Raw genomic sequence first — 19,549 nt, forward strand, 5'->3', positions numbered from 1 at the left:
TTGCTTTTAATGGTAGTAAATATATCGTGGCATAAATGTGTTGCCTTTTTTTTTACGACGTTTCAATAGCTTAAAGATAGGGTAATTGAGGGTTTTGATTGAAATTCTGGGTATTCCGGCGTGAGGGTATGTAAGAATGTATGATTGGAATGGGACCTTTTACTGGCTTCCGTTTACGAGCGTGTCTCGTCAACAGCTGGAGCGCTGTTGGCTTGTCGGGACGCCTATTTCCCGGTTAACTTACCGGATATAGCACGTCACTTTCTTTTTAACAGAAGAATTCTTCATGTTTTCACCTCTGAATCTATCCGGTATAACTTTAGATATTCTATAAAATATAAACCATATTCATTTAATATATATTTTTAGATCCAAGCAGTTTAAATTTTGATTGTTTATTCTTCAAGAACAATATAATATAGTAATTGCACTGTTATTTAAAAAAAAACAAAAAAAAAACAATGATATGCCCAAACCAATTAAGAATAACAAATTAATTATTTGCTAATAAAACTTTAAAAATTAGAGAATAAAAAGTAAAAAGATAATTTTACCATAGCCCTAAGATTCATTTCACTATGAATGTACTATAGTGAAAAACTCATTTTTCAAGTTTCACTTTCTTTTTTCTTTTTCTCATTTCAGTTCATTTTTCATTTAGACCACTAAAAATAAACTGTAATTTTTTTAAAACACAAGAATATATATATACACACACACACACACACACAAACATACACCAATTTGTGAACTAAAATAATTTTTAAAAAATTAAAGGAATTAAAATGAAACACTTTCAAGACATCTATTAAATTACTAAAACCTCTACACAAATGAATTAAAGATTTGATTATACAAATTCATTACATTGCATCATAGCAAACATGTTATAAGTTTATTAAGAAATCCCAAAATCAATATGATCAAGAAAAATTAAATATCCTGAATCTCTTAAAGGCACAAAAAAATTATGCTCCGTTTGTTTGCTGGAAAGTAGTTTTTTTTTTTAAAGTGAATTCCAGAAAAGTGAATTTTTTTCTGATGTTTGGTAGTGTAATGGAAAATAAGTTGAAAATCACTTTCCAATGTTTGGTTATGTCATGAGAAATGAACTAGAAAATAACTTATTAATGATTTATTTTTTTTCAAGTTCATTAAAATAATAAGGAATAAATCTTACAAATTAAAAAATTGAATGAGAATGAAATTGAAAAAAATATAATTTCATAAATTATCTCAAATAAAATAAATAATAATCAAAATAATAGAGATCAAATCTAAAAAATAAAAAAAATTGACAGATGAAAAAATTAAAATAATAATAATTAACATTTCATAAATTATTTCAAATAAAATAAGTAACAATCAAAAGAATAATGATCAAATTTGATAGATAAAAAATTTCAATTAAAAAATGATAAAGGAAAAGCAAATAACAATTATAAAAATAAGGATCAAAATTAATATAAAAATTAAATTCTAAGGGATGAAATTAAAAAAAAATATTCAAAACAAAATATATATAGCAATCAAAAGTTTGAGGACTAAATTTGATATAATCAACAAATAATAACATTTCTAAATTTTTCACAACTTCCAGAAAGTGTTTTCCACTCAAATTTTACAGGAAAACACTTTCCTGAAAACTAAGCTAAATTTTCATTGACTGAAAAGTATTTTCTGTTGACTAACTTTTCTAATGACAAACAAACACAGAAAAATTTAAAAAGTAATTTCTTGAAAAATAAATTTTAGAAAACAAACATCTCCTGTAATAGCCTATAATGAGGATCTTCATTCCACTGAAATCATTTTTTAAATAAATTAAAAATATGGGTTTTATATTACCAAACGAACCTTGTTCTTACACGAGGACACTAGAAAGACTTTGCTTAACACATTACATCCCATGAGTGATGAGTAATAATAACTACCATAAACTGCTTCGAATGAATGAAACTGGTTTCTCTACCCTAGACCCATCCTGGAATACACACAGAAAATAAGAATAATAACAATAATAAAAAAAAAAACAGTATTCCAACAAAACTGAAGAAGAAGAAAGGGAGAGGTCTTTTAGACCCTCGTCGGTTTTCTTCCAACCAGAGAAAGAGCTGTATTACACAAGTTGAAGATGGGACTTCTAGATATAGAAAAAGTAGGCTACTCAATGATTGTAGACCATGGCAGAATCCATGGATAAGAGACGTATTGTAGAATATGTAAGCACAATCTGAATTGAATTAGAGGCACTAAAATCAGGGCCATGCCACAGCAGTTGGTGTTAAAATGGCAGGGCTTGTGGGCGATACACAAGAATACAAGTGGGGAAAAAAAAATATCAGGACCACCGTTTCACCTAATCATAATGTACAGATAACAAAACCATTTCGGCACATTACTCCTCATGGATATCACAACAGTAAAGTGTTAGATTACATATGTGAGGTGGGCTCAAACTTGAAAACACAACCTACCAACATCCCCTTCCAGATGTTGAATAAAACACTACATCCTAAACACGGATAATCAGGACAAAAAAAAGTGCCTGGTTTATCATGACATACCCCATTATAGAAAACATTGAAAACAAGCTTGACGTAACTTAGTTACACTGACAGCAAAGCCAAACCACCTCTTTACCCTGGTTTTGCTCATCAGGCCTTCTGCAGCATATCCTAACTCTATTTTTTTTCTATTCACTATGCTTGAGCCTTATTGCAATTGCACCCCTTCCATTCTAAAGCATTCTCAGCATTTTTTTTCACCCCTCCTCATAAATTATTAAAGATAACAGGAAACCTACTAGAATATGACACCCAAATCCACTTAACATGATGGTCTCCATAAATTAACTCACATATCAGGTGTGTGCATGTACCAATGCAAAACTGGGCTTCACTTGTGTAATAGCTGGAGTAGTGTGGTAACAGTCATATCTCTGTATCAACTGCGGCAGAAAAATAGGAAATCTGGATGGTTGACCTGAAGCAATCTCAACCATTTATCAGCAGCCTGGAATAGTGAGTTTGACAACTGATGGTCACATTCACCATTGTATGTCCACAAGGACCCCTTGAACTTGTAGGATGCGAGACCAAAAACAGGCAAGGACATCTCAGACACACCATCCACTTCATTGGAATACGTCATTACAGGGGCCTGTACACTTCGCCCACCTGCCAAGAAAGTTGGCATGATGAGCTCATTAAAGTTGAAGAAAAACTATATTTGATAGAAACATGTTAAGCATTTAGATTTGTCATGCTGAAAATTATTCAGGTCCAAAATAGTTACAATGAGAAACAGGGTTGCTACGACGACTGTATCAACAAATGCTGGTGCCTATAAAACCATTGGATTTGACTTTCATAATACCATGACACTATTTCATTCAAATCCACTGGTCTCACAAGCATCATCAGCATTGTCATGATTGCAGGTATTCTAGACTTCCATTGAGAAATGAAATAAAAAAAAGTCCAGTCTATAAAGGATTAGGGTAACAATGCCTATGCTAAAAAGGGTGTGTTGCAGGCAGCAGAATAAAATTATAATTTGGAGAGAAGCGGTGCATACTTACTGAAAGTTAAAGTAAAAAAAGAACAAAAATGCATGCTTTTAATTCATTAATTTATGCACTCCTTCATCCACATTTATGGTCCTCCTTTCCTTTTTCGTCTCAAAATTTATGCCCGTCTCAAATAGTCTAAGAAATGTTATTGTTCAATTTCCTATAGTATCCTGTATTCTTACGTTAACCACATAGCAATCTTAATTTTTTAATACCAAAAACCAATCCAAGGGTAAAGCCAAGCTCTATTATACATCAAATGGCAATCAAAGCATTAAATGCAAGATCCTAAAAGATGGCATTTCATATGGAAGTGCTTTTAGAGGAAGGGTTGATAAGTTTGCAATATAGTTAAAACAGTTCTAATTTAGGAACATCTCTAAGAGTAAGAGGCCCACACATAAGATCTAACTTAAAATATCAACAAGCAGAATAAAAAACTAAAGACACCAAAAAATAATACAATTACAAATTCACAGTGCAACATAAAGAAATCAGCAGCCAAATATATTTCATTACCTCCCAATGAGGTATAGAGAGAATGGAATGTCAGGAAGCAAGCATCCAGATCTTTTAAGGTTGGTCCTGTTGGTATTCTGTAAATTGGGTACCTATAAAAGTCCATAAGGAACTATAAGCTATGTGTGATGATAACATTCGAATCAAATGCAACACTAAATGTTGAATACCAGGCCACAGAAATCCAACTTGAAGGTAATAAATCACAACTTCTTCTAGTCTTCAGCTCAGGGAAACGGAAGGCAATATCCGATATCTGAGGCGGTAAAAAAGAGTTCAGGATAAGGTAAAAAGAGATAACCTAAAAAGGGAACCACACTCATAAAAATATGCATGGATTTCTATATCTGAAAAAGGACACTTGATAACCTTATCAGCTAATGGTTCCCGGCTGTAGGGAGGGTCTTGTTCGAGATACTCAAATAGCAAGCAACCTTGAGAATTCACATATTCACCCTCATCACTGAAGAAATCCTCTTGATGGGCACCACGTTGATCTCTCAATGATAATCCATCCATTCTAGGAGGCAAGTCATTAGCTGCCTGAGAATGATTCCATCGTTCCCTTGAGCATTTCAGTCCTCTTTCATGCTCATAATCACTGCTTCCATCACTACTTGAATCTCTAAAATCACTGTCACTATCCTCACCCAATTGTCTGCAACGAGAACAAACTTCAGTTCTACTATACAATCAGCCAATCCAAAAAAAAAACGAACATGTTAAAAAATGTAGAGAACAAGATAATATAAGCTGTAATATGTTCAGTAAAATAGATTGTGTCTGCATTGGCCTGTGAGCCATTTCTAAACCTAGGTAAGCAAATGGGACAAGTTGAGTACTAGCTATTTGTGCCTAGTGACAATAACACTAGGACACAAACATGATACTGATTCTGAAACTGCACGTGTGTAGCCCAGTTATTGAAAGATGAGGCATAAAACAATTTTGAAATTTATCATCAGGAATTAGGTTGTAGGGGATACCAGAATATGACTTCAGAGTAGAGCTAATTCATAATAAGTTGAAATCGTATCATTTGATAAAAAAAAATTAATGGCAATATCACGATAAGTTGAAATCAGAGCTGTATTGGCTTGGGCCTGGGTTCAGTTTTGCTAAGAGTGACTATATTTAAAAGAAATCACACACGAAATAACTTTGTTGTTAAAATGCAATGCAACATTTTCTGACACCCATTCCATAACCCACAATTTTGATAGCCTCAAAAAACAAGGTAACAGCCAGTAAGAAATGCCCAACAGAATGAGATCTTATTCCAACACATCAAAACCCAAGAGAAGGCCCAATGCAAACTTCCTGTCTAACAGAATATTGGTGGTACAAATTTAAATGTATAAAAATCATCTTTGAAGACTTAAGACTCATTTCGTCATTCAGCAGGAGCATATGACCTCGACACCAACCACACAAAAGAAAAATAAGTTACGCAACAAAATTAACAAATGTAACTCCATATACCTTTTTAAGAGATGCTTGATGAAATTCTTTGACATTTAGTGCAAAAAAAAAAAAAAACCACATATCATAATTGCCTTTTAGCAATCAAGCTTTTGATCAAACCTGACGAGAAGCTGGCTCAAAAATACACTAAAACCAGATTATTCTTTTTTTTATTTTCAATCGGTAAACTACACACTAGGATTAACAGTATACGAGTAAATACAAGTTCAAAGGTAAAGATTAAACATACACCACGCTTTTATTAACTATACAAGCCTATGGAAAAAACTAATCGGCAGTATGAATCATGGCATTTACAGATGCAAACCAGAAATAATGAATGCATGTTTTGTACAAGGACAGAACCCAAACAACCAACTATAATGAGGCAAAAGATTCCAGAACAGAAACAAAACCATAACCAGCAGTATTTTTATTTTACCTTGGCTTGGGAGGCATTTTCGTAGAATCAGCATATATTTGGATACCAGAAAGATAAGGAACATAATATTGAACAACACAGTCGCTATCGTTCAAAATTAAAGGCACTCCTGCACCATAAGCACTCCATTCTTTAAAAGATTCCCATAAATCACCCAGCACAAAATACGGCTCAAATTCCACATCATACGTCCTCCATCCCCGCCTTGCCGTCTGCCAACAAATTCATTTCAAAAACTTAATTTAATAAATAAATAAATAATTCTATTCAAATAATAATTATTTTAAAAATAAATAAATATTCAAATATAACCAAACCTTAGAGGGATCCTGAGCAGGAACAGAAGGTGTGATCGACTCCAAAAACCGATCCAAATTACTCTCAAACGCCGGAACAGAAACATTTTCCGGTTTCGTCAAATCCTCGAAGCCACCAGTCAGGTTCTCAACTGGTTTATCATCGGTAACATCGCTTTGTGCTCTACGAAGCTGATCGGTCCGGTGAGCCCTGCGCGGTTTCACATCATTACAAAACCGATCCTCGCCTCCTCGCCTCCGCGTTGACTGCAATCCCGTCCCCAACATTTCTACCTAGTAGCAAACAACTCCTCCTAAAATCTAATTACTAACCTCTCTTGTGTACGGAATAATCCTGTGAAGGACTAGATTGAAATGAGTTGAAAGTATGCAGGTATTGAGCGATTTTTGTGAGTTGATGCAAAATTATATCAGTGAGAAAGGAAAGAGAGGGGGAGAGTGTGTGTGGTAATGTTAAAACCCTAAAAATGGAGATTGCGAGTGTTTGATGATGGATCTGAAGGAGGTGAAAGGGGTAGAACTGTAATGTGAGTCGAGGGGAAAAAATTGAAACGAAATAGAGAAGAGGAAAAGGGGAGGAATAGAACCTGAAAGGGGAAAGGTAAGAACCTGCTACCATGTTTAAGTTATTTTGTACTTCTTTGTAAAAAAGAAATAATAATCTGAGGGGTCCATATTTGACAAGATGGAATACTTTTATAGGTAAGAGGACAGATCTGGCCCTATCTGATATTCTCTGACTGTGAGTAAAATTAACGGGTGAATCTTATTAGGTTTCTAGGTAAGAAATTAAATAGATTATTAGAGCGTGTTTTTGGTAGCATTGTAATAGTTGTTTTTTAAATAATTTTTTATATTAAAATATATATTAATAATTTTTTATTTTTAAAAAATTATTTTTGATATCAGCACATAAAAATGTATAAATCATATTAAATTTTAGTAAAAAAAATTAAATTTTTTAAAAACATAATTTATACCGCGTTCCCCAACATATTCATAATTAGAAAGTTATTAACTAGATTAATTTAAAGAAATTCAGGAAGATAATAAGGAGAGAACCACCCTTTAAAAAAAAACCACTCAAAACTATATTAAAAAAAAAAATTTATTTTATATCTTTCACTTTATTTTTTTAATTGTTTTCATGTTAATTAAATGCAAACTGGACTCAACGGGGTTGTACGAAGGAGGTGTTAACACGTGTAAATTGGAGATTGCAGGACACGTGTATGGTGGGTTTCGGAGAGAAAAGGGAATGCTGTCCTTTTCTTGTCCCATTCGATTGTCTCGAGAAAATTAATATGTTTTTTTAATTTCCTTTCGGTGGTTGTGTTTTCTTCGGAGAACACAACCAAATCATTCACAACTTTTATACAAATTTGGTGTTTACTATTTCCATTGTCAACCAGTCACTTAAATGCGTACAAAGTTATCACCGATAATAAATTAAAAAAGGTGAAAATATTACTGCATTGTTATTGTTTTTGCTTTTGGAGTTTCGTTTTAAAAATGTGTTTTGATTTATAAAACATTAAATTAATTTTATTATTTTTTATTATTTTAATATATTTTTAAATAAAAAAGCATGTCTATGTATCACAAACACACTATATCTCGTCTATATAACTACTAATAAACTAAAAGTAATATGGGAAAATATTGTGCATTGCTATATATAATTTTTTCATATTAATTATTTTTATTTTTTCTATAGCCATGTTCAAATTATTGAATTATAATTTTTTTTATTAAAAATTGCTTATAATATTGTTATAAATTCTTATTTAACAAGTAATACTTTTTATAAAAAGTATTTTTAATTTGAATTATTAAACTTTTTGAAAATATTTTTTTTTAATTTTCTCTGGTTTATCCTCCCATCTCCACAGAATCATGATTACCGAATTGCGCCATTTCTCCCAACCAGACTGTAGTCTGTGTCCAAAACTAGTTAAAAAAACACATCGGGGAGTACGAGTCTGTTCTGTGAAGTACAGAACCGGGGGAGATTTCTTGATCAAAAGTACATGCACGCGCACGTAATATATAGGTACATATATGCATCTAGATTCTTAAAGCTCACAGCTCAAGATTGAAAACTTCAATTACAGTAAACCTAGTTTTCGTAACGAGGAGTCATAGCATGATATCTGACCATTGATTATGAACGCTTTTTTTTATACATAAGGCGGCCTACTCTGGCCTCCCGGAGACAGCTAGTCAAGTGCTTGCTTTGCAAATTAATTAATTAATGCATACCAAACAAGGCCAACCAAGTGATGTTACATCCGGAGCACTATGATAATGTTTTAGGCCAAGATGCCGAATTTCCTTCAATTTCCTTTACATCTCCGGTTCTTTTAGCTCTGCTTCTTTATTGCATCCATGATATGGGGGCAACATGACCTTTTCAATTTCAAAGTACTATTGCCTGTTGGGACCGGATTTTTTATCGGTATTTTTTTTAATTGTAATGGTTATTTTTTAAAATATTTGTATTTAAAAATATATTAAAATAATATATTTTTTATTATTTTTAAAAAAATATTTTTAATATTAATACATTAAAATAATCTAATAATATAAAAAAATTAATTTTAAATAAAAAATAAAAAAATTTCAATTCTCTTAAAAAGATTTTAGAAACAAACAAGTAATAAAATCTTTTTAAGAGAATTGAAATTTTTTTATTTTTTATTTGAAATTAATTTTTTTATATTATTAGATTATTTTAATGTATGGAACTGACTTCTGTGGTCATCTAGCTTTGGTGAAGAAGGTATGCCCATCTACAAGACCTCTGGAGCTAGCCTCAGGACCTCACTTATGGTAACCACTAACCAGTCCTTTCGGTTGGCTAACCTTGATGTGACTTCTTGCCCCACGCCCAACCTTGATGTGACTACTCCTTTGATCGGTCTTCTATCCATTTTATTCCCCACCATGCTGATGTTTACTTCTTTCATAACTGCAATGAGTCATCAGGAGCCCCTTGGGACGACGACGGCGTGAACAGAAGTGTCTGTGAGTCTGTAGTTGCTGCGCCCATTCAATTGGAGCAAGGGGTGGCTAAACATACAATAAGAGATGTTGACTATAAGAAGTTGTTGAAGGATGGATTTACATTGAAGTGGGCCGGACTAAGAAAATATCGTCCTCGTTGCCGAAGAGCGGTGGCCGATGTGGGTTTGAAGATGGTAGCAGTGTATGTTTCTGTGATGGTGGATCCCGCCCCAGACACGGAGATGATAGTATGACTTGCTTCCATGTTTTTAACTGTCTCGACTCTCGTGCCTAGCTCTTTCTAGATTAGTTATGGGGTTACTCTCATGATCTCTTAATTTTAGGTCTAGATATCTACACGCACACCCCTTTTTAACTTAGTGGATTCATGAATTCTAAAATACATATAGTTTAGAGAGAAGCTACCCAGGTTCCCAGCAGCCAGTATCTTGTTAGAATACAGTGATAAAGATCTTCTCCCCGTTCACAAACATGACATTGCAATTCATAGCTACCAGGTATAATATTATCTTGTAAGAATATTTCCATAGTTAATAGTGGCAAATTAAGGCTACCCTCAGTGCTCCAGGCATCACCAGGCCCCGCCATATATAATTGATCTACCCTGTTTGTTTACGCGGCGTGCACTACCTTAACCCTGATTCCCAGTATATAATGTTGAACCTATGCTGGTCAGCTCAGTAGTCTGCTCTAGTGTATCTGGTAGGATACAATTTGGCGGTGCTTCAGTGGAGGTATCAGGCATGGTTAAGCTGTGCCACGAGGCCGGGGATAACAAGCACGAGGAGAATGATATTTTAATAGAGGTAATTAATGAGATGTTGTAAATTGGCGCGATCACCAAAATTCTAGGCCTCTGCTACACGAGGAAGAATTGAAAAGAGAAGAGAACCACTAAGAATCCATTATACTGTTGAATTATCAGACTTTATACAATCTGAAAACTCTGTAATTCCATTGCCTTTAACCCTTCTTCTACTACCATTCCAAAACTGTCATCATCGGTTGATGACCGTAAATCGTTTTGAATTCAAGAGATGATTATGAACCCAAGCTATATATGAATTTTTTCCCGTGATTTCACAACCTTCAACAATTTGACTTTTTCTGGGTTTGCTTTTTTCTCTTTGCAAATTTTGCCTAATCTAACCTTGGTCAAATGCATCAACCCTCTCAGAGATGGGAGCCGATTGGTAAAAGTAGATGTACCCTGCCATAACTTGAGTATCTATCATACTGGAATTCGAAACTTTTCCACATCTTCCACCTCAGTGTTCACTTATACAGCTTCTAGGAAACAGAAATCAGGAGAACAATGACATATTCGCATTGCTAATCCGCAACTTTCCACTTGAAGTGCAAGCATTATCTGCGTGTGAGAATATTAACCTTGCCAACTTTAGCAATAAGTAAAATTAAAAAATGTGCATTTGATGAGATGATCGATTCACGCCTTGGTTATAATTCAGATGAGGAAGTTAAAATAATGACAACGTTAGTTGCAGAGATGGCTTTACAATGTCTGCAACAAGAGAAGGAAATGAGACCTTCCGTGGAAATGTTCTGCGGGAGTTAAAAATAATTCAAAATGGGGAGTCCATGGAGAATCCTGAAGGAGTTCATGATGATAACAAGAAGTCGAAGAACACACTGCCACCACCTTCACCACCCTACTGCGATGAGGCTGCTCTATATATTGAAGAACATCCGCCTGCCAACTTCACTGGTTTAATTCTGTTACTGCTAATTGGTTCAGTAGTGGTTCTACTACACCTAATGAAAGCGGTTAAGTTTTTCCTCCAAGCTGTTTAATTTCAAGTTGATTGGTGATCATACACCAGATTGTAGATGGAAATGTCTGTTTTCTTCCTGTCTTTGTTCTGTTGTACGCTGAAAGGAGATTCAAGGCACGACATTGGCAGGTTTATGTACAAGGGACTGTATATAGTTAATGGAGGTCACAATTATATTAAATTACTACCGTTTGTATTCGGGGTTCAGTTCATGACTCATTTTTTCCTCTCCTAGTTTTTTAGCCTTCAACATGTTGTTTGTGATTAGGAAGGAAGGATTTTATATTTCACTCGCCTTTTTTAGTACCAAATATGGAAACTGATCCTTTCTTCTTTCACTCGAGCAAAACCACTGTGAAGTGCTAACACACACACACACACACACACACACACACAAACATTATCGTCATCACCGTCATACTCATACTCCCGCCGCTACTTAAGTAGACAGGAGTCAATGATAGACAGCAAACAAATTGTTTTCTTTTGAATTAATATAAATATTGTTTTTTAAAATATTGTTTTAGGTAGAAATTTATTAAATTTATTTTTTTATTTTTGAAAAATTATTTTTAATATTAACCTTTCAAAACAATATTAAAACATAAAAAAAAAATAATTTAAAATCATAACAAATACATTTTGTTTTAAAAGCATATAACCGCAATCCCAAACAAATAAGAAAAAACGAAGAACGTGCAAAAAACTGGCGACGTTGCAGAAATTCAAACTTCTAGCAACACAGTGCGGCGAGGCACAGAGTCCAACACGAAGTCCGAGAACAAGTACAGCAGTCCACCTCCGCCAGCACCGCAAAACCACACTCCGTAGGCTCCTCGGAATCCGCTCTCCTCGCCGACAGGAGCCACTGATTCACCATCGGAGGAGCGTGGCGCCATTACCGGAGAGAGAGGGATACTTTGAAGAATTGGTTTATATCCGCGACGGCGTTTGATGAGGAATTGGAAAGGAGAAGGAGTGGGGCAGAGAGGGGAGATGTGAGGCGAGTGTGTAGAATGAAAGTTAACGGTTTGGGAGATGGACTGGGCCCGCCTAGACCCGGTTGGATCGGGTTTAGACACAGGTCTGTTTGGAGGAGAGCTTGGCGGCCCATGCTGGTTAGTATCCCGGAGCGGGATAATTTTTAATCTTAATCTTGATTTTGACTGCCATGGCAAGGGTTTTCTACTGGAGTTGTAGTAAATAATTTTGGTATCAACAAACTCTTTGAGGGTTAAAAAAAACAGGATCTTCATTTTCCGATGTAAATTAGTGATGTGGATGGGTAATTTGATTTAACTATGCAAAGGATATACTGAATTATTGAGATTCAGTTATGATTACTCTAGTATTACCATTTTCTTCCTCTTTTTCTTTCTGGTTCCCTTCTTTTTCATTTTTTTTTATCATTATTTTAGGGGCCACATATAATATTTTCACTTTAAATCGCGAGTCATCTTTTCCCACATATATACAGTTAGTCTAATAGCTTCATGTATGTTATATAATTTTGCAATTTTTTTCCCCACGACAAATTCCTGGTCCTCTTCTATATGGATGCTGCTACAGTTATCTGGTCTCGAGATTATTTTTTTCTACACTAGTCAAAGGTGAACAGATTCCTTTTTTTTTTTATTTGAAGAAGAAGAAGAAGAAATTAAAAGGTTAGATGCTTGTCCACGAGCTCATCCTAGTATTTGTGTAGAATAAAGGGTAGCATTTGCCTTTATAATTAAATACTAGAAATCTCTTTCTAATACTTTCCATCCAAGAGAAATATACACAGCAAGCTAAAGATTCCAATCAGCACAGCGCAGCAGGGCATAAGATTCGTGCTCATCCGAGTCCCAGCCATGCTACCCTTTTCATTCCCTAAGAATAGTTAACAAGACGAGAATATCTAAAATGTCTGGCTCTTCGATCATCCCCAACGTCCAAGCGAAGGCGAGGCATTTGAAAAAAAATTAAAAAACGAAAGAAAGAAAGAAAAATAAACGGGCGGATGAAAGAACAGAAAATTGCAGACTGACTGAATCAACCAAGGACTCACCTTACCATACAAAAAATAAACAAAATTTTGAAACAAAAGAATTTTGCATTTTTTTATTCACCTTCACATTTTACGAAGCCATTCATTTTCTGTGGAGAGTTTCCCTAACAGGGAAGTTGTGAAGAAACAGCATCAATCAGTGCCCTGCAGGTAGCTGCTCTTTGTTTCCCATAGGAATGGAGGGGGTCTTATTTGTCTGGGTTTGTGATTGCCCTGAAACAGTGTCCTTGTCACTATTAACATTTCCTCTGCTTCCCTGTTGAGGTTTGGCATAGTCATGGGATTTGGTCCGGGCACGTGAAGGCTTCTTGTCTGAAGGCAGAACTCGCTCAAAGAACTTGAGTATCATCTCGTAACTGGTAAATGTAATCACAGCAGATGGAGTCGTTCTCATTAAGTTAGTTGCACAGCCACGGTAAAACCCACGAAAGCCTTCCTTGCGGGACACCTTCTTAATGCAATCAACGACACCGGCATAATGGACCTCAGAATTTCTGAGACACCCTTGCTCTTGAAGCCTTGAACGCACCACCTAGTATTTGAAATGAAGATATTACAACAATTGACAAACGCATAAGTGGACAGAGCTTTCATAAGAGATGGAACCCTCACTGCAGTAGAGTGCCATGCCAGGGCATACCTCATGAGGATAAGTCAGTACAGAGGCAAGTATTTTGGCTACTGATGAGGCAATTGCCACATCCGCATGACTCAAATTATCAACAGTTGTATTACCTGGTAAATTCAAAACAATATTATCAAATCTGTTCAAACATTATAATTTACAAAAGTTTGACTCACAACCCAGAAAGAATAAGAGATAGTAAACAATACCCCTCTTTGCCATGTAAAACTTGATCTTTTCGTATGCTGGAAATTGAATTGCAACATGACTTATCCCGGCCAAAGAAGGCAGAATACCGCTGTTTCAAACAAAGAATGCAGCGTTATGAAACCAAATCAGGAGGGGAAAAAACATTTTCCAATCGTCTTAAAATCATAGCACCAATGCTAGCACAAAGAAACAAGCTTAAAGGGCCTTGAATACTACAGTAATATATATTCACATCATGTCCTTCAGCATTTAAAAGCTTAATCAAGAAGGCTGAATCGGAATTCAGAATTTACTGACCTATATAACCCTCGTATGCCTTCCTCTTGTGTAATCCGCCTCAAAGCAGAAAGAACATTTTTGTAAGGAACCAGATCTGGCCTCATTCCTTGAGTCTTAGAGAGAAGAAAAACAAATGAATGAATGAAAAAGAACAGCAATGATGCAAACATTATTAATAAATTATTAGCTATGCAGAATAACAGTTGCTCGCATGTAATATCAAAGTATCCACACATCCCGAGCAAAGAAACATCAGGCATCCTATATACATTTTCAAGAGAATCAGAAATGCAAATCCACATTTCAAATCCTCAAATCTATACATTGCGATAAGTTGAGCTTGTACATTGTGCATTAAGTTGCAAATTCAATGTCTCTTTCTCAAGCAATTGCAAGTTATGTGAAGCACGAGTTTTCAGAACTGAGCAAACTTGAAATATAAAAGAATAGAGAGAGAGAGAGAGAGCGCTTCGCGGTTTCAAAGGTGAAAAGTGGCGATATCTATACATAGATAATATTGTTTTTGCAACAAATGTTGAGAGATCAACTGATTAGGAAATTTATTAGGTCGAGTGGTCTTATGTTTGAAGTCTACCAACCAAAAACATGAGTTAGCTATTCTTACAAATTAGTTTTATTAAGATTATGAAGTATCTTAAGATGAGCCAGATTCCCAGTCAGGAAAAACCAAGCTACCAATCCTTTTGAAGTGGCCTCCATATCTTTTTGCTGTTAAGGCGTGTAAACTCCCATTCTACTTTACTAGGAAAATGGAAATAAAAAGATAGGACCATATGATAAGGGAATCAAATGAATGCAATCACTTATCTGCAGAAGACCAACTTTTAAAATGATAAAAAATTAGGATTGAATTTTTTTATGTGTCTCATTTTTTAAGGTTCAAGATATATGCCTGCTAGGGTCAAGCGTATCTCTGGAGTTGATGAGTTTGATCCTCAGAACTCCACCCACTTTCAAGATATTCCTGGATGGGATACTTCAGCGAGATTATAACACACAGCAACAAAGTTGTCCCTATACAGCTATGAACTCCGACAAGGCAGCAATTTAAACCAAGTGCAGCTAGAAAGTTCTTTCCAATAAAAACATGTGCATATTCGTTTGTCAAACGAAAACTATAATGAAGTTTTGGTAGCAACCTTCAAGAATTTAGCAGGCAGAAGTTGTAGTTGTTGACACATAATAGAACCATTGTGATCATAACAAACGTTATGCATATTCAAAGGAAATCAAATTCATAACCATGCTAACTTACTTGGAGTCTGGTTTTCACAACCCACAAAGGATTTGTTACAGTGGCTGTGGCAGCCCCAGCACCAGCAGCAGCTACCATGTTTGCACTAACTGAGAGTTGGCTATCTCCATCCACTACAATATTAGGACAAAAGGTTTTAAAATAAATCAAAACAAATAATTCAGCAGAACAAAGAATAGAAAGAAACTCTTAAGAAACCAACCATCTGAAAGGATGCCTTTGAGTTGCTCATAAACTGTGAAATACACCTGCAATGAAATGAGCACATTTGTCATTACCAGAAACACGAAGAGCATATAAGGTGTTTGCCTTAGGATAAAAAAAATTCATCACAGTTCCCTTTGATCAATCCCAGAGTTAACTACGCTCTGGAATTCAGAGGGTGCTTTCATAATGTAATTTTTCAAACAAGGTGGACAAAGTGATGTCTTCTTATTGATCATTGTCTTCTTTCCACAGACATATTGACGATTCTTTTCCATTCAATAGAAAACAAAACCAGAATTCCTCTTCCCCACTATTAAAATTCTCCACAAAAATATAATGAAGAACCAACAGGCAAGCTTCAAGCAAGGTGGATTTGGGAAACCCACACTTTAAGTCTTAGATAATTAAATCATATTTTAGCGCAATAATCACATTATAAACACCCTAATGTTTTTCAAGAACTTGTCCATAAAAAAGAAAAAGCAACATAAACAATACTCACAGCCCAATTCGGAAGAAGTGCCATTATTGTTGGAGAGAGCCCACGATACAATCCCTTAAAACCTTCAGTTTTAACAATGTGCTGTAGACTTGAGCTGATGATACTACCTGAGCATGGAGGAAACGGAAGAGCACAAAGAATGGTATTAATCAATAAGCAAGGAAACTGCATTATCCATCTGATACAAGAGAATGATCATATTACTAGTTCATCTCAGGAGCAATGGCAAAAGAATATACTGTGACATTACGCTTCATGTAATCTGATGCAGACAAGTTGATAATTACTGCATCGCACAAACAGGGAAGAAAATGCATACGTTTTTATGGGGAAAGGTCAAGAAGATGAAGTTATAAGTTTACCATTGAAACCCAGCATGGGCTTCGATAGTACCGAAAGCCAGATATATTTTTTATACCGATAGACAAACAGAGGTGAGAAAATAAAATAAAATAAAAGATTACAGCACTGATCCCAGTTTAGTCATGAACAAAAAATCAGGGTCCCGTGTTCCTATTAAGTTACTTGTCAAAATGGTTTAGCCCTATGGTTCTAAAGGCTGAAATCTTTACTCATCCAAATATCTAAAAGGCAATTCAATCTCAAAGCACCTCCCCATAGTTTGCTTCCCATAAGCAAACTAACTCAAAGTTTTTCCATTGACCATATAATAATAATACTACTACTACTAATAATAATAATAATAATCAAGGGCACAGAATCTACCATACCTCCTTGAACTGAATTGGGGGGCAAGCCATGGACTTGTAGCCTCGTCTTGATCACATCCAATGGGCACATAAACGTGGCTGCAATAGCACCTGCAAGAAACATCAACTATATAATCTTGCAGAAATTATCCAATCCTTAATCAACTAAACTTGGGTGCACCAATCATTAACAAAAACTAACTAATTTCTTGAACTAGACATAAAACCCACAAATTAAATTCACAAACAAACGCCTTGGGTTTTATGAAGCAGACCTGCGGAGGCACCAGCACCAGCATGACACACTAGCTCCCTGGGGCTTCGCTTATGGGAAGCTTCCCCACCTCCGGTCATCTTTGAAAACTCTCTCTACAATTCCAAGAATACTATAAAACAAAACCAAATCACCATGGCAGATCTATATCTAAATCAATCAATATATATATATACACGCCAATAGGTGTGTGTAAGAAGAAAGAAATGGTGCTCCTATTCTCTATTGCATTGCATTGACCAGGAAGGACATGTTTTCGAGGTGGAGCTGGCCCCTTTGAAGGGTTTTTAGGACTGACTGCAGTCAGACGTGGACGAAACACTGAATTGAAGAGGTCCAACTTTAGGCTTCTGGCTATTATGTGGAAGGGAATGAGAAGAAGATCCCAAAGTGAGGTTTTTTATTTTTATTTTATTTTTTTCTGTTGGAAGCCAACTATAGATAAAAGATTGGGTGTTTGCTCAACTATTTTCATAAAAGAAAAATGAATATTAACGCATATTTTCTGAAGGGCTTGTTTTTTGGTTTGCTTTTTGATTGGGAAGCTGATGATGTCAGATCAGAACTTTATTTGCCTGTTAAAGAGAGCGATTCCATATCTCCATCGCTAAGCGCTCGGTCAGAAGGCTCGTTATCAGTCGAGAGAGGTGCCAAATTCTCAAAAAATGAGAGGGAAAACAAACAGACACCAAGGAGGCAAATTTTTTTATCAAGATTTACACATAGATAGACTGCATTTGTGGTTGGAAGTTAATTTTTTTATTTTTACTGAAAGTCAACTTTTTTTGTCAAAATTATTTAATAAAAACTCTATACATATATATATATATATATATATGTATGTATGTATATATATATATATGTATGTATATATATATTTGGAAAAATGAGCATACAAATCCTACTTTTGAGGCATGTCAGAGACTATGGTCGTGATATCAACGCTAGCATTTTCAAGTAGGAATTAGGCAGGTCTATTTCGAATGAAAAGCATGGGATACAATGACTCATGCTACTTGTTGTTTGGTTTGAAAGGCACAGAGGAATGGCAAGGCTATGTATTTAGATTCTCATGGCACTTCCTGATGATCCCGTGGTTTTATGCGATACAGTGTAGCTCACCTCCTGTTGTAAAGGCCGTGTGTGAGCCTATATTTTCACCAAGATACGGCATACCATGCCTTCAAGTTCAAGATCATATCCTGGAAAGTCTGCAGGAACTGGCAAGGAAATGTACAAGATGCCCCGGTGTTGTTGCTGAGAAAATGCTTATAGAAAAAATAAAGATGTCACTTATGACGAAGATTTAACGAATTTTGTTGCTGCCAGAGATTTACCTTGTCACAAGCACGAGGATCAGCATCGATCCTTCTTGTTTGAACTATTTAGTTTATATCTATATTATTTGTGTATGGCCATCTGCTCAGTCACCTTGAGACTTCTAAGTCATCTTAGAAGTCAAAGTGTAACTTAACTGATTAGATTTTAAATTTATTTTTTAAAAGTTATCAGTTTAAATATTATAAATATTAAAATTATTAGAAGCTTACATGATTATTAATTTTAAAAATTAATTAAAATACATATAAACTGACTTAGACACCCATTACTAGCAAAACAAAAATACTCAAAAAATAAACACCTTGGGTACATTTTGGGTGATGATGAGTAAATAAAATGGTGGCCAGGTGAAATCAAGAAAACAAAACCAGATTTTCTTACTGTTGTATGGAAAGTTTGTCTGCACTGCATTAATTTATTAAGAATATCGTAACTTTGATCATTTATTTGCTTGCGAGTTGCCTGTGACAAATTATGCAAATGTAAGTTTTTCTATCGTTTCCAACCTTAGCTTCTATAATCTTCATTGCCATCGTTTGCGAATGTATTTCTGGACAGGCAGTAACAGTTTGCTTCGGCTATCATATAATATTTTTAAAAAAGATTAAATGTTTCGAGGAATTGGGCTGTGGATCGATTCGATTTCTTTCGGAAAGGGAACTATTAAGATATAAATATAGTGGTGGCCAGAGAGAATCGCTGATTTTTCTTCTTTACACTCACCTTTTCCCTTCAGTTGCTTTTTAAACCTCATTGATTTTTTTATTTTATTTTTCATTTATATGTGTCACTCGTCAAATATGTTGGTGGGCAGAGGGTTCAAGTTAATCACCGAGCAAGGATTTAATTAATTAAATATTGAATTGAGGGGGCAAATTAAACACTTGAAGAACTACACGGACAGCATGTCATAAATCTAAGGGAAATCCCATCCCACTG

The 19,549-nt window shown here is 35.1% G+C and overlaps 2 protein-coding genes across 2 annotated transcripts; both read right to left on the minus strand.

Moving 5' to 3' along the window:
• Positions 1 to 2,371: 2,371 nt before the first annotated feature.
• Positions 2,372 to 6,954, minus strand: LOC133705709 (uncharacterized). The gene is made up of 6 exons (XM_062131065.1): positions 6,317 to 6,954; positions 6,000 to 6,211; positions 4,463 to 4,751; positions 4,264 to 4,349; positions 4,094 to 4,185; positions 2,372 to 3,179 (listed from the first exon to the last, which is right to left on the minus strand). The coding sequence occupies exons 1-6, from the start codon at positions 6,581 to 6,583 to the stop codon at positions 2,947 to 2,949; spliced, it is 1,179 nt and encodes a 392-aa protein (XP_061987049.1). The 5' UTR covers positions 6,584 to 6,954; the 3' UTR covers positions 2,372 to 2,946.
• A 6,185-nt stretch (positions 6,955 to 13,139) lies between these two features.
• Positions 13,140 to 17,928, minus strand: LOC133704351 (nicotinamide adenine dinucleotide transporter 1, chloroplastic-like). The gene is made up of 9 exons (XM_062129159.1): positions 17,271 to 17,928; positions 17,017 to 17,106; positions 16,286 to 16,392; positions 15,779 to 15,824; positions 15,577 to 15,689; positions 14,319 to 14,413; positions 14,021 to 14,109; positions 13,827 to 13,921; positions 13,140 to 13,718 (listed from the first exon to the last, which is right to left on the minus strand). Exons 1-9 carry the CDS (start codon positions 17,347 to 17,349, stop codon positions 13,323 to 13,325), a joined length of 1,110 nt encoding a protein of 369 aa, XP_061985143.1. The 5' UTR covers positions 17,350 to 17,928; the 3' UTR covers positions 13,140 to 13,322.
• Between the last annotated feature and the right edge of the window lie 1,621 nt (positions 17,929 to 19,549).

This window comes from Populus nigra, chromosome 10 (assembly GCF_951802175.1).
Source record: "Populus nigra chromosome 10, ddPopNigr1.1, whole genome shotgun sequence".
In the NCBI taxonomy this organism is placed as follows: Eukaryota; Viridiplantae; Streptophyta; class Magnoliopsida; order Malpighiales; family Salicaceae; genus Populus; species Populus nigra.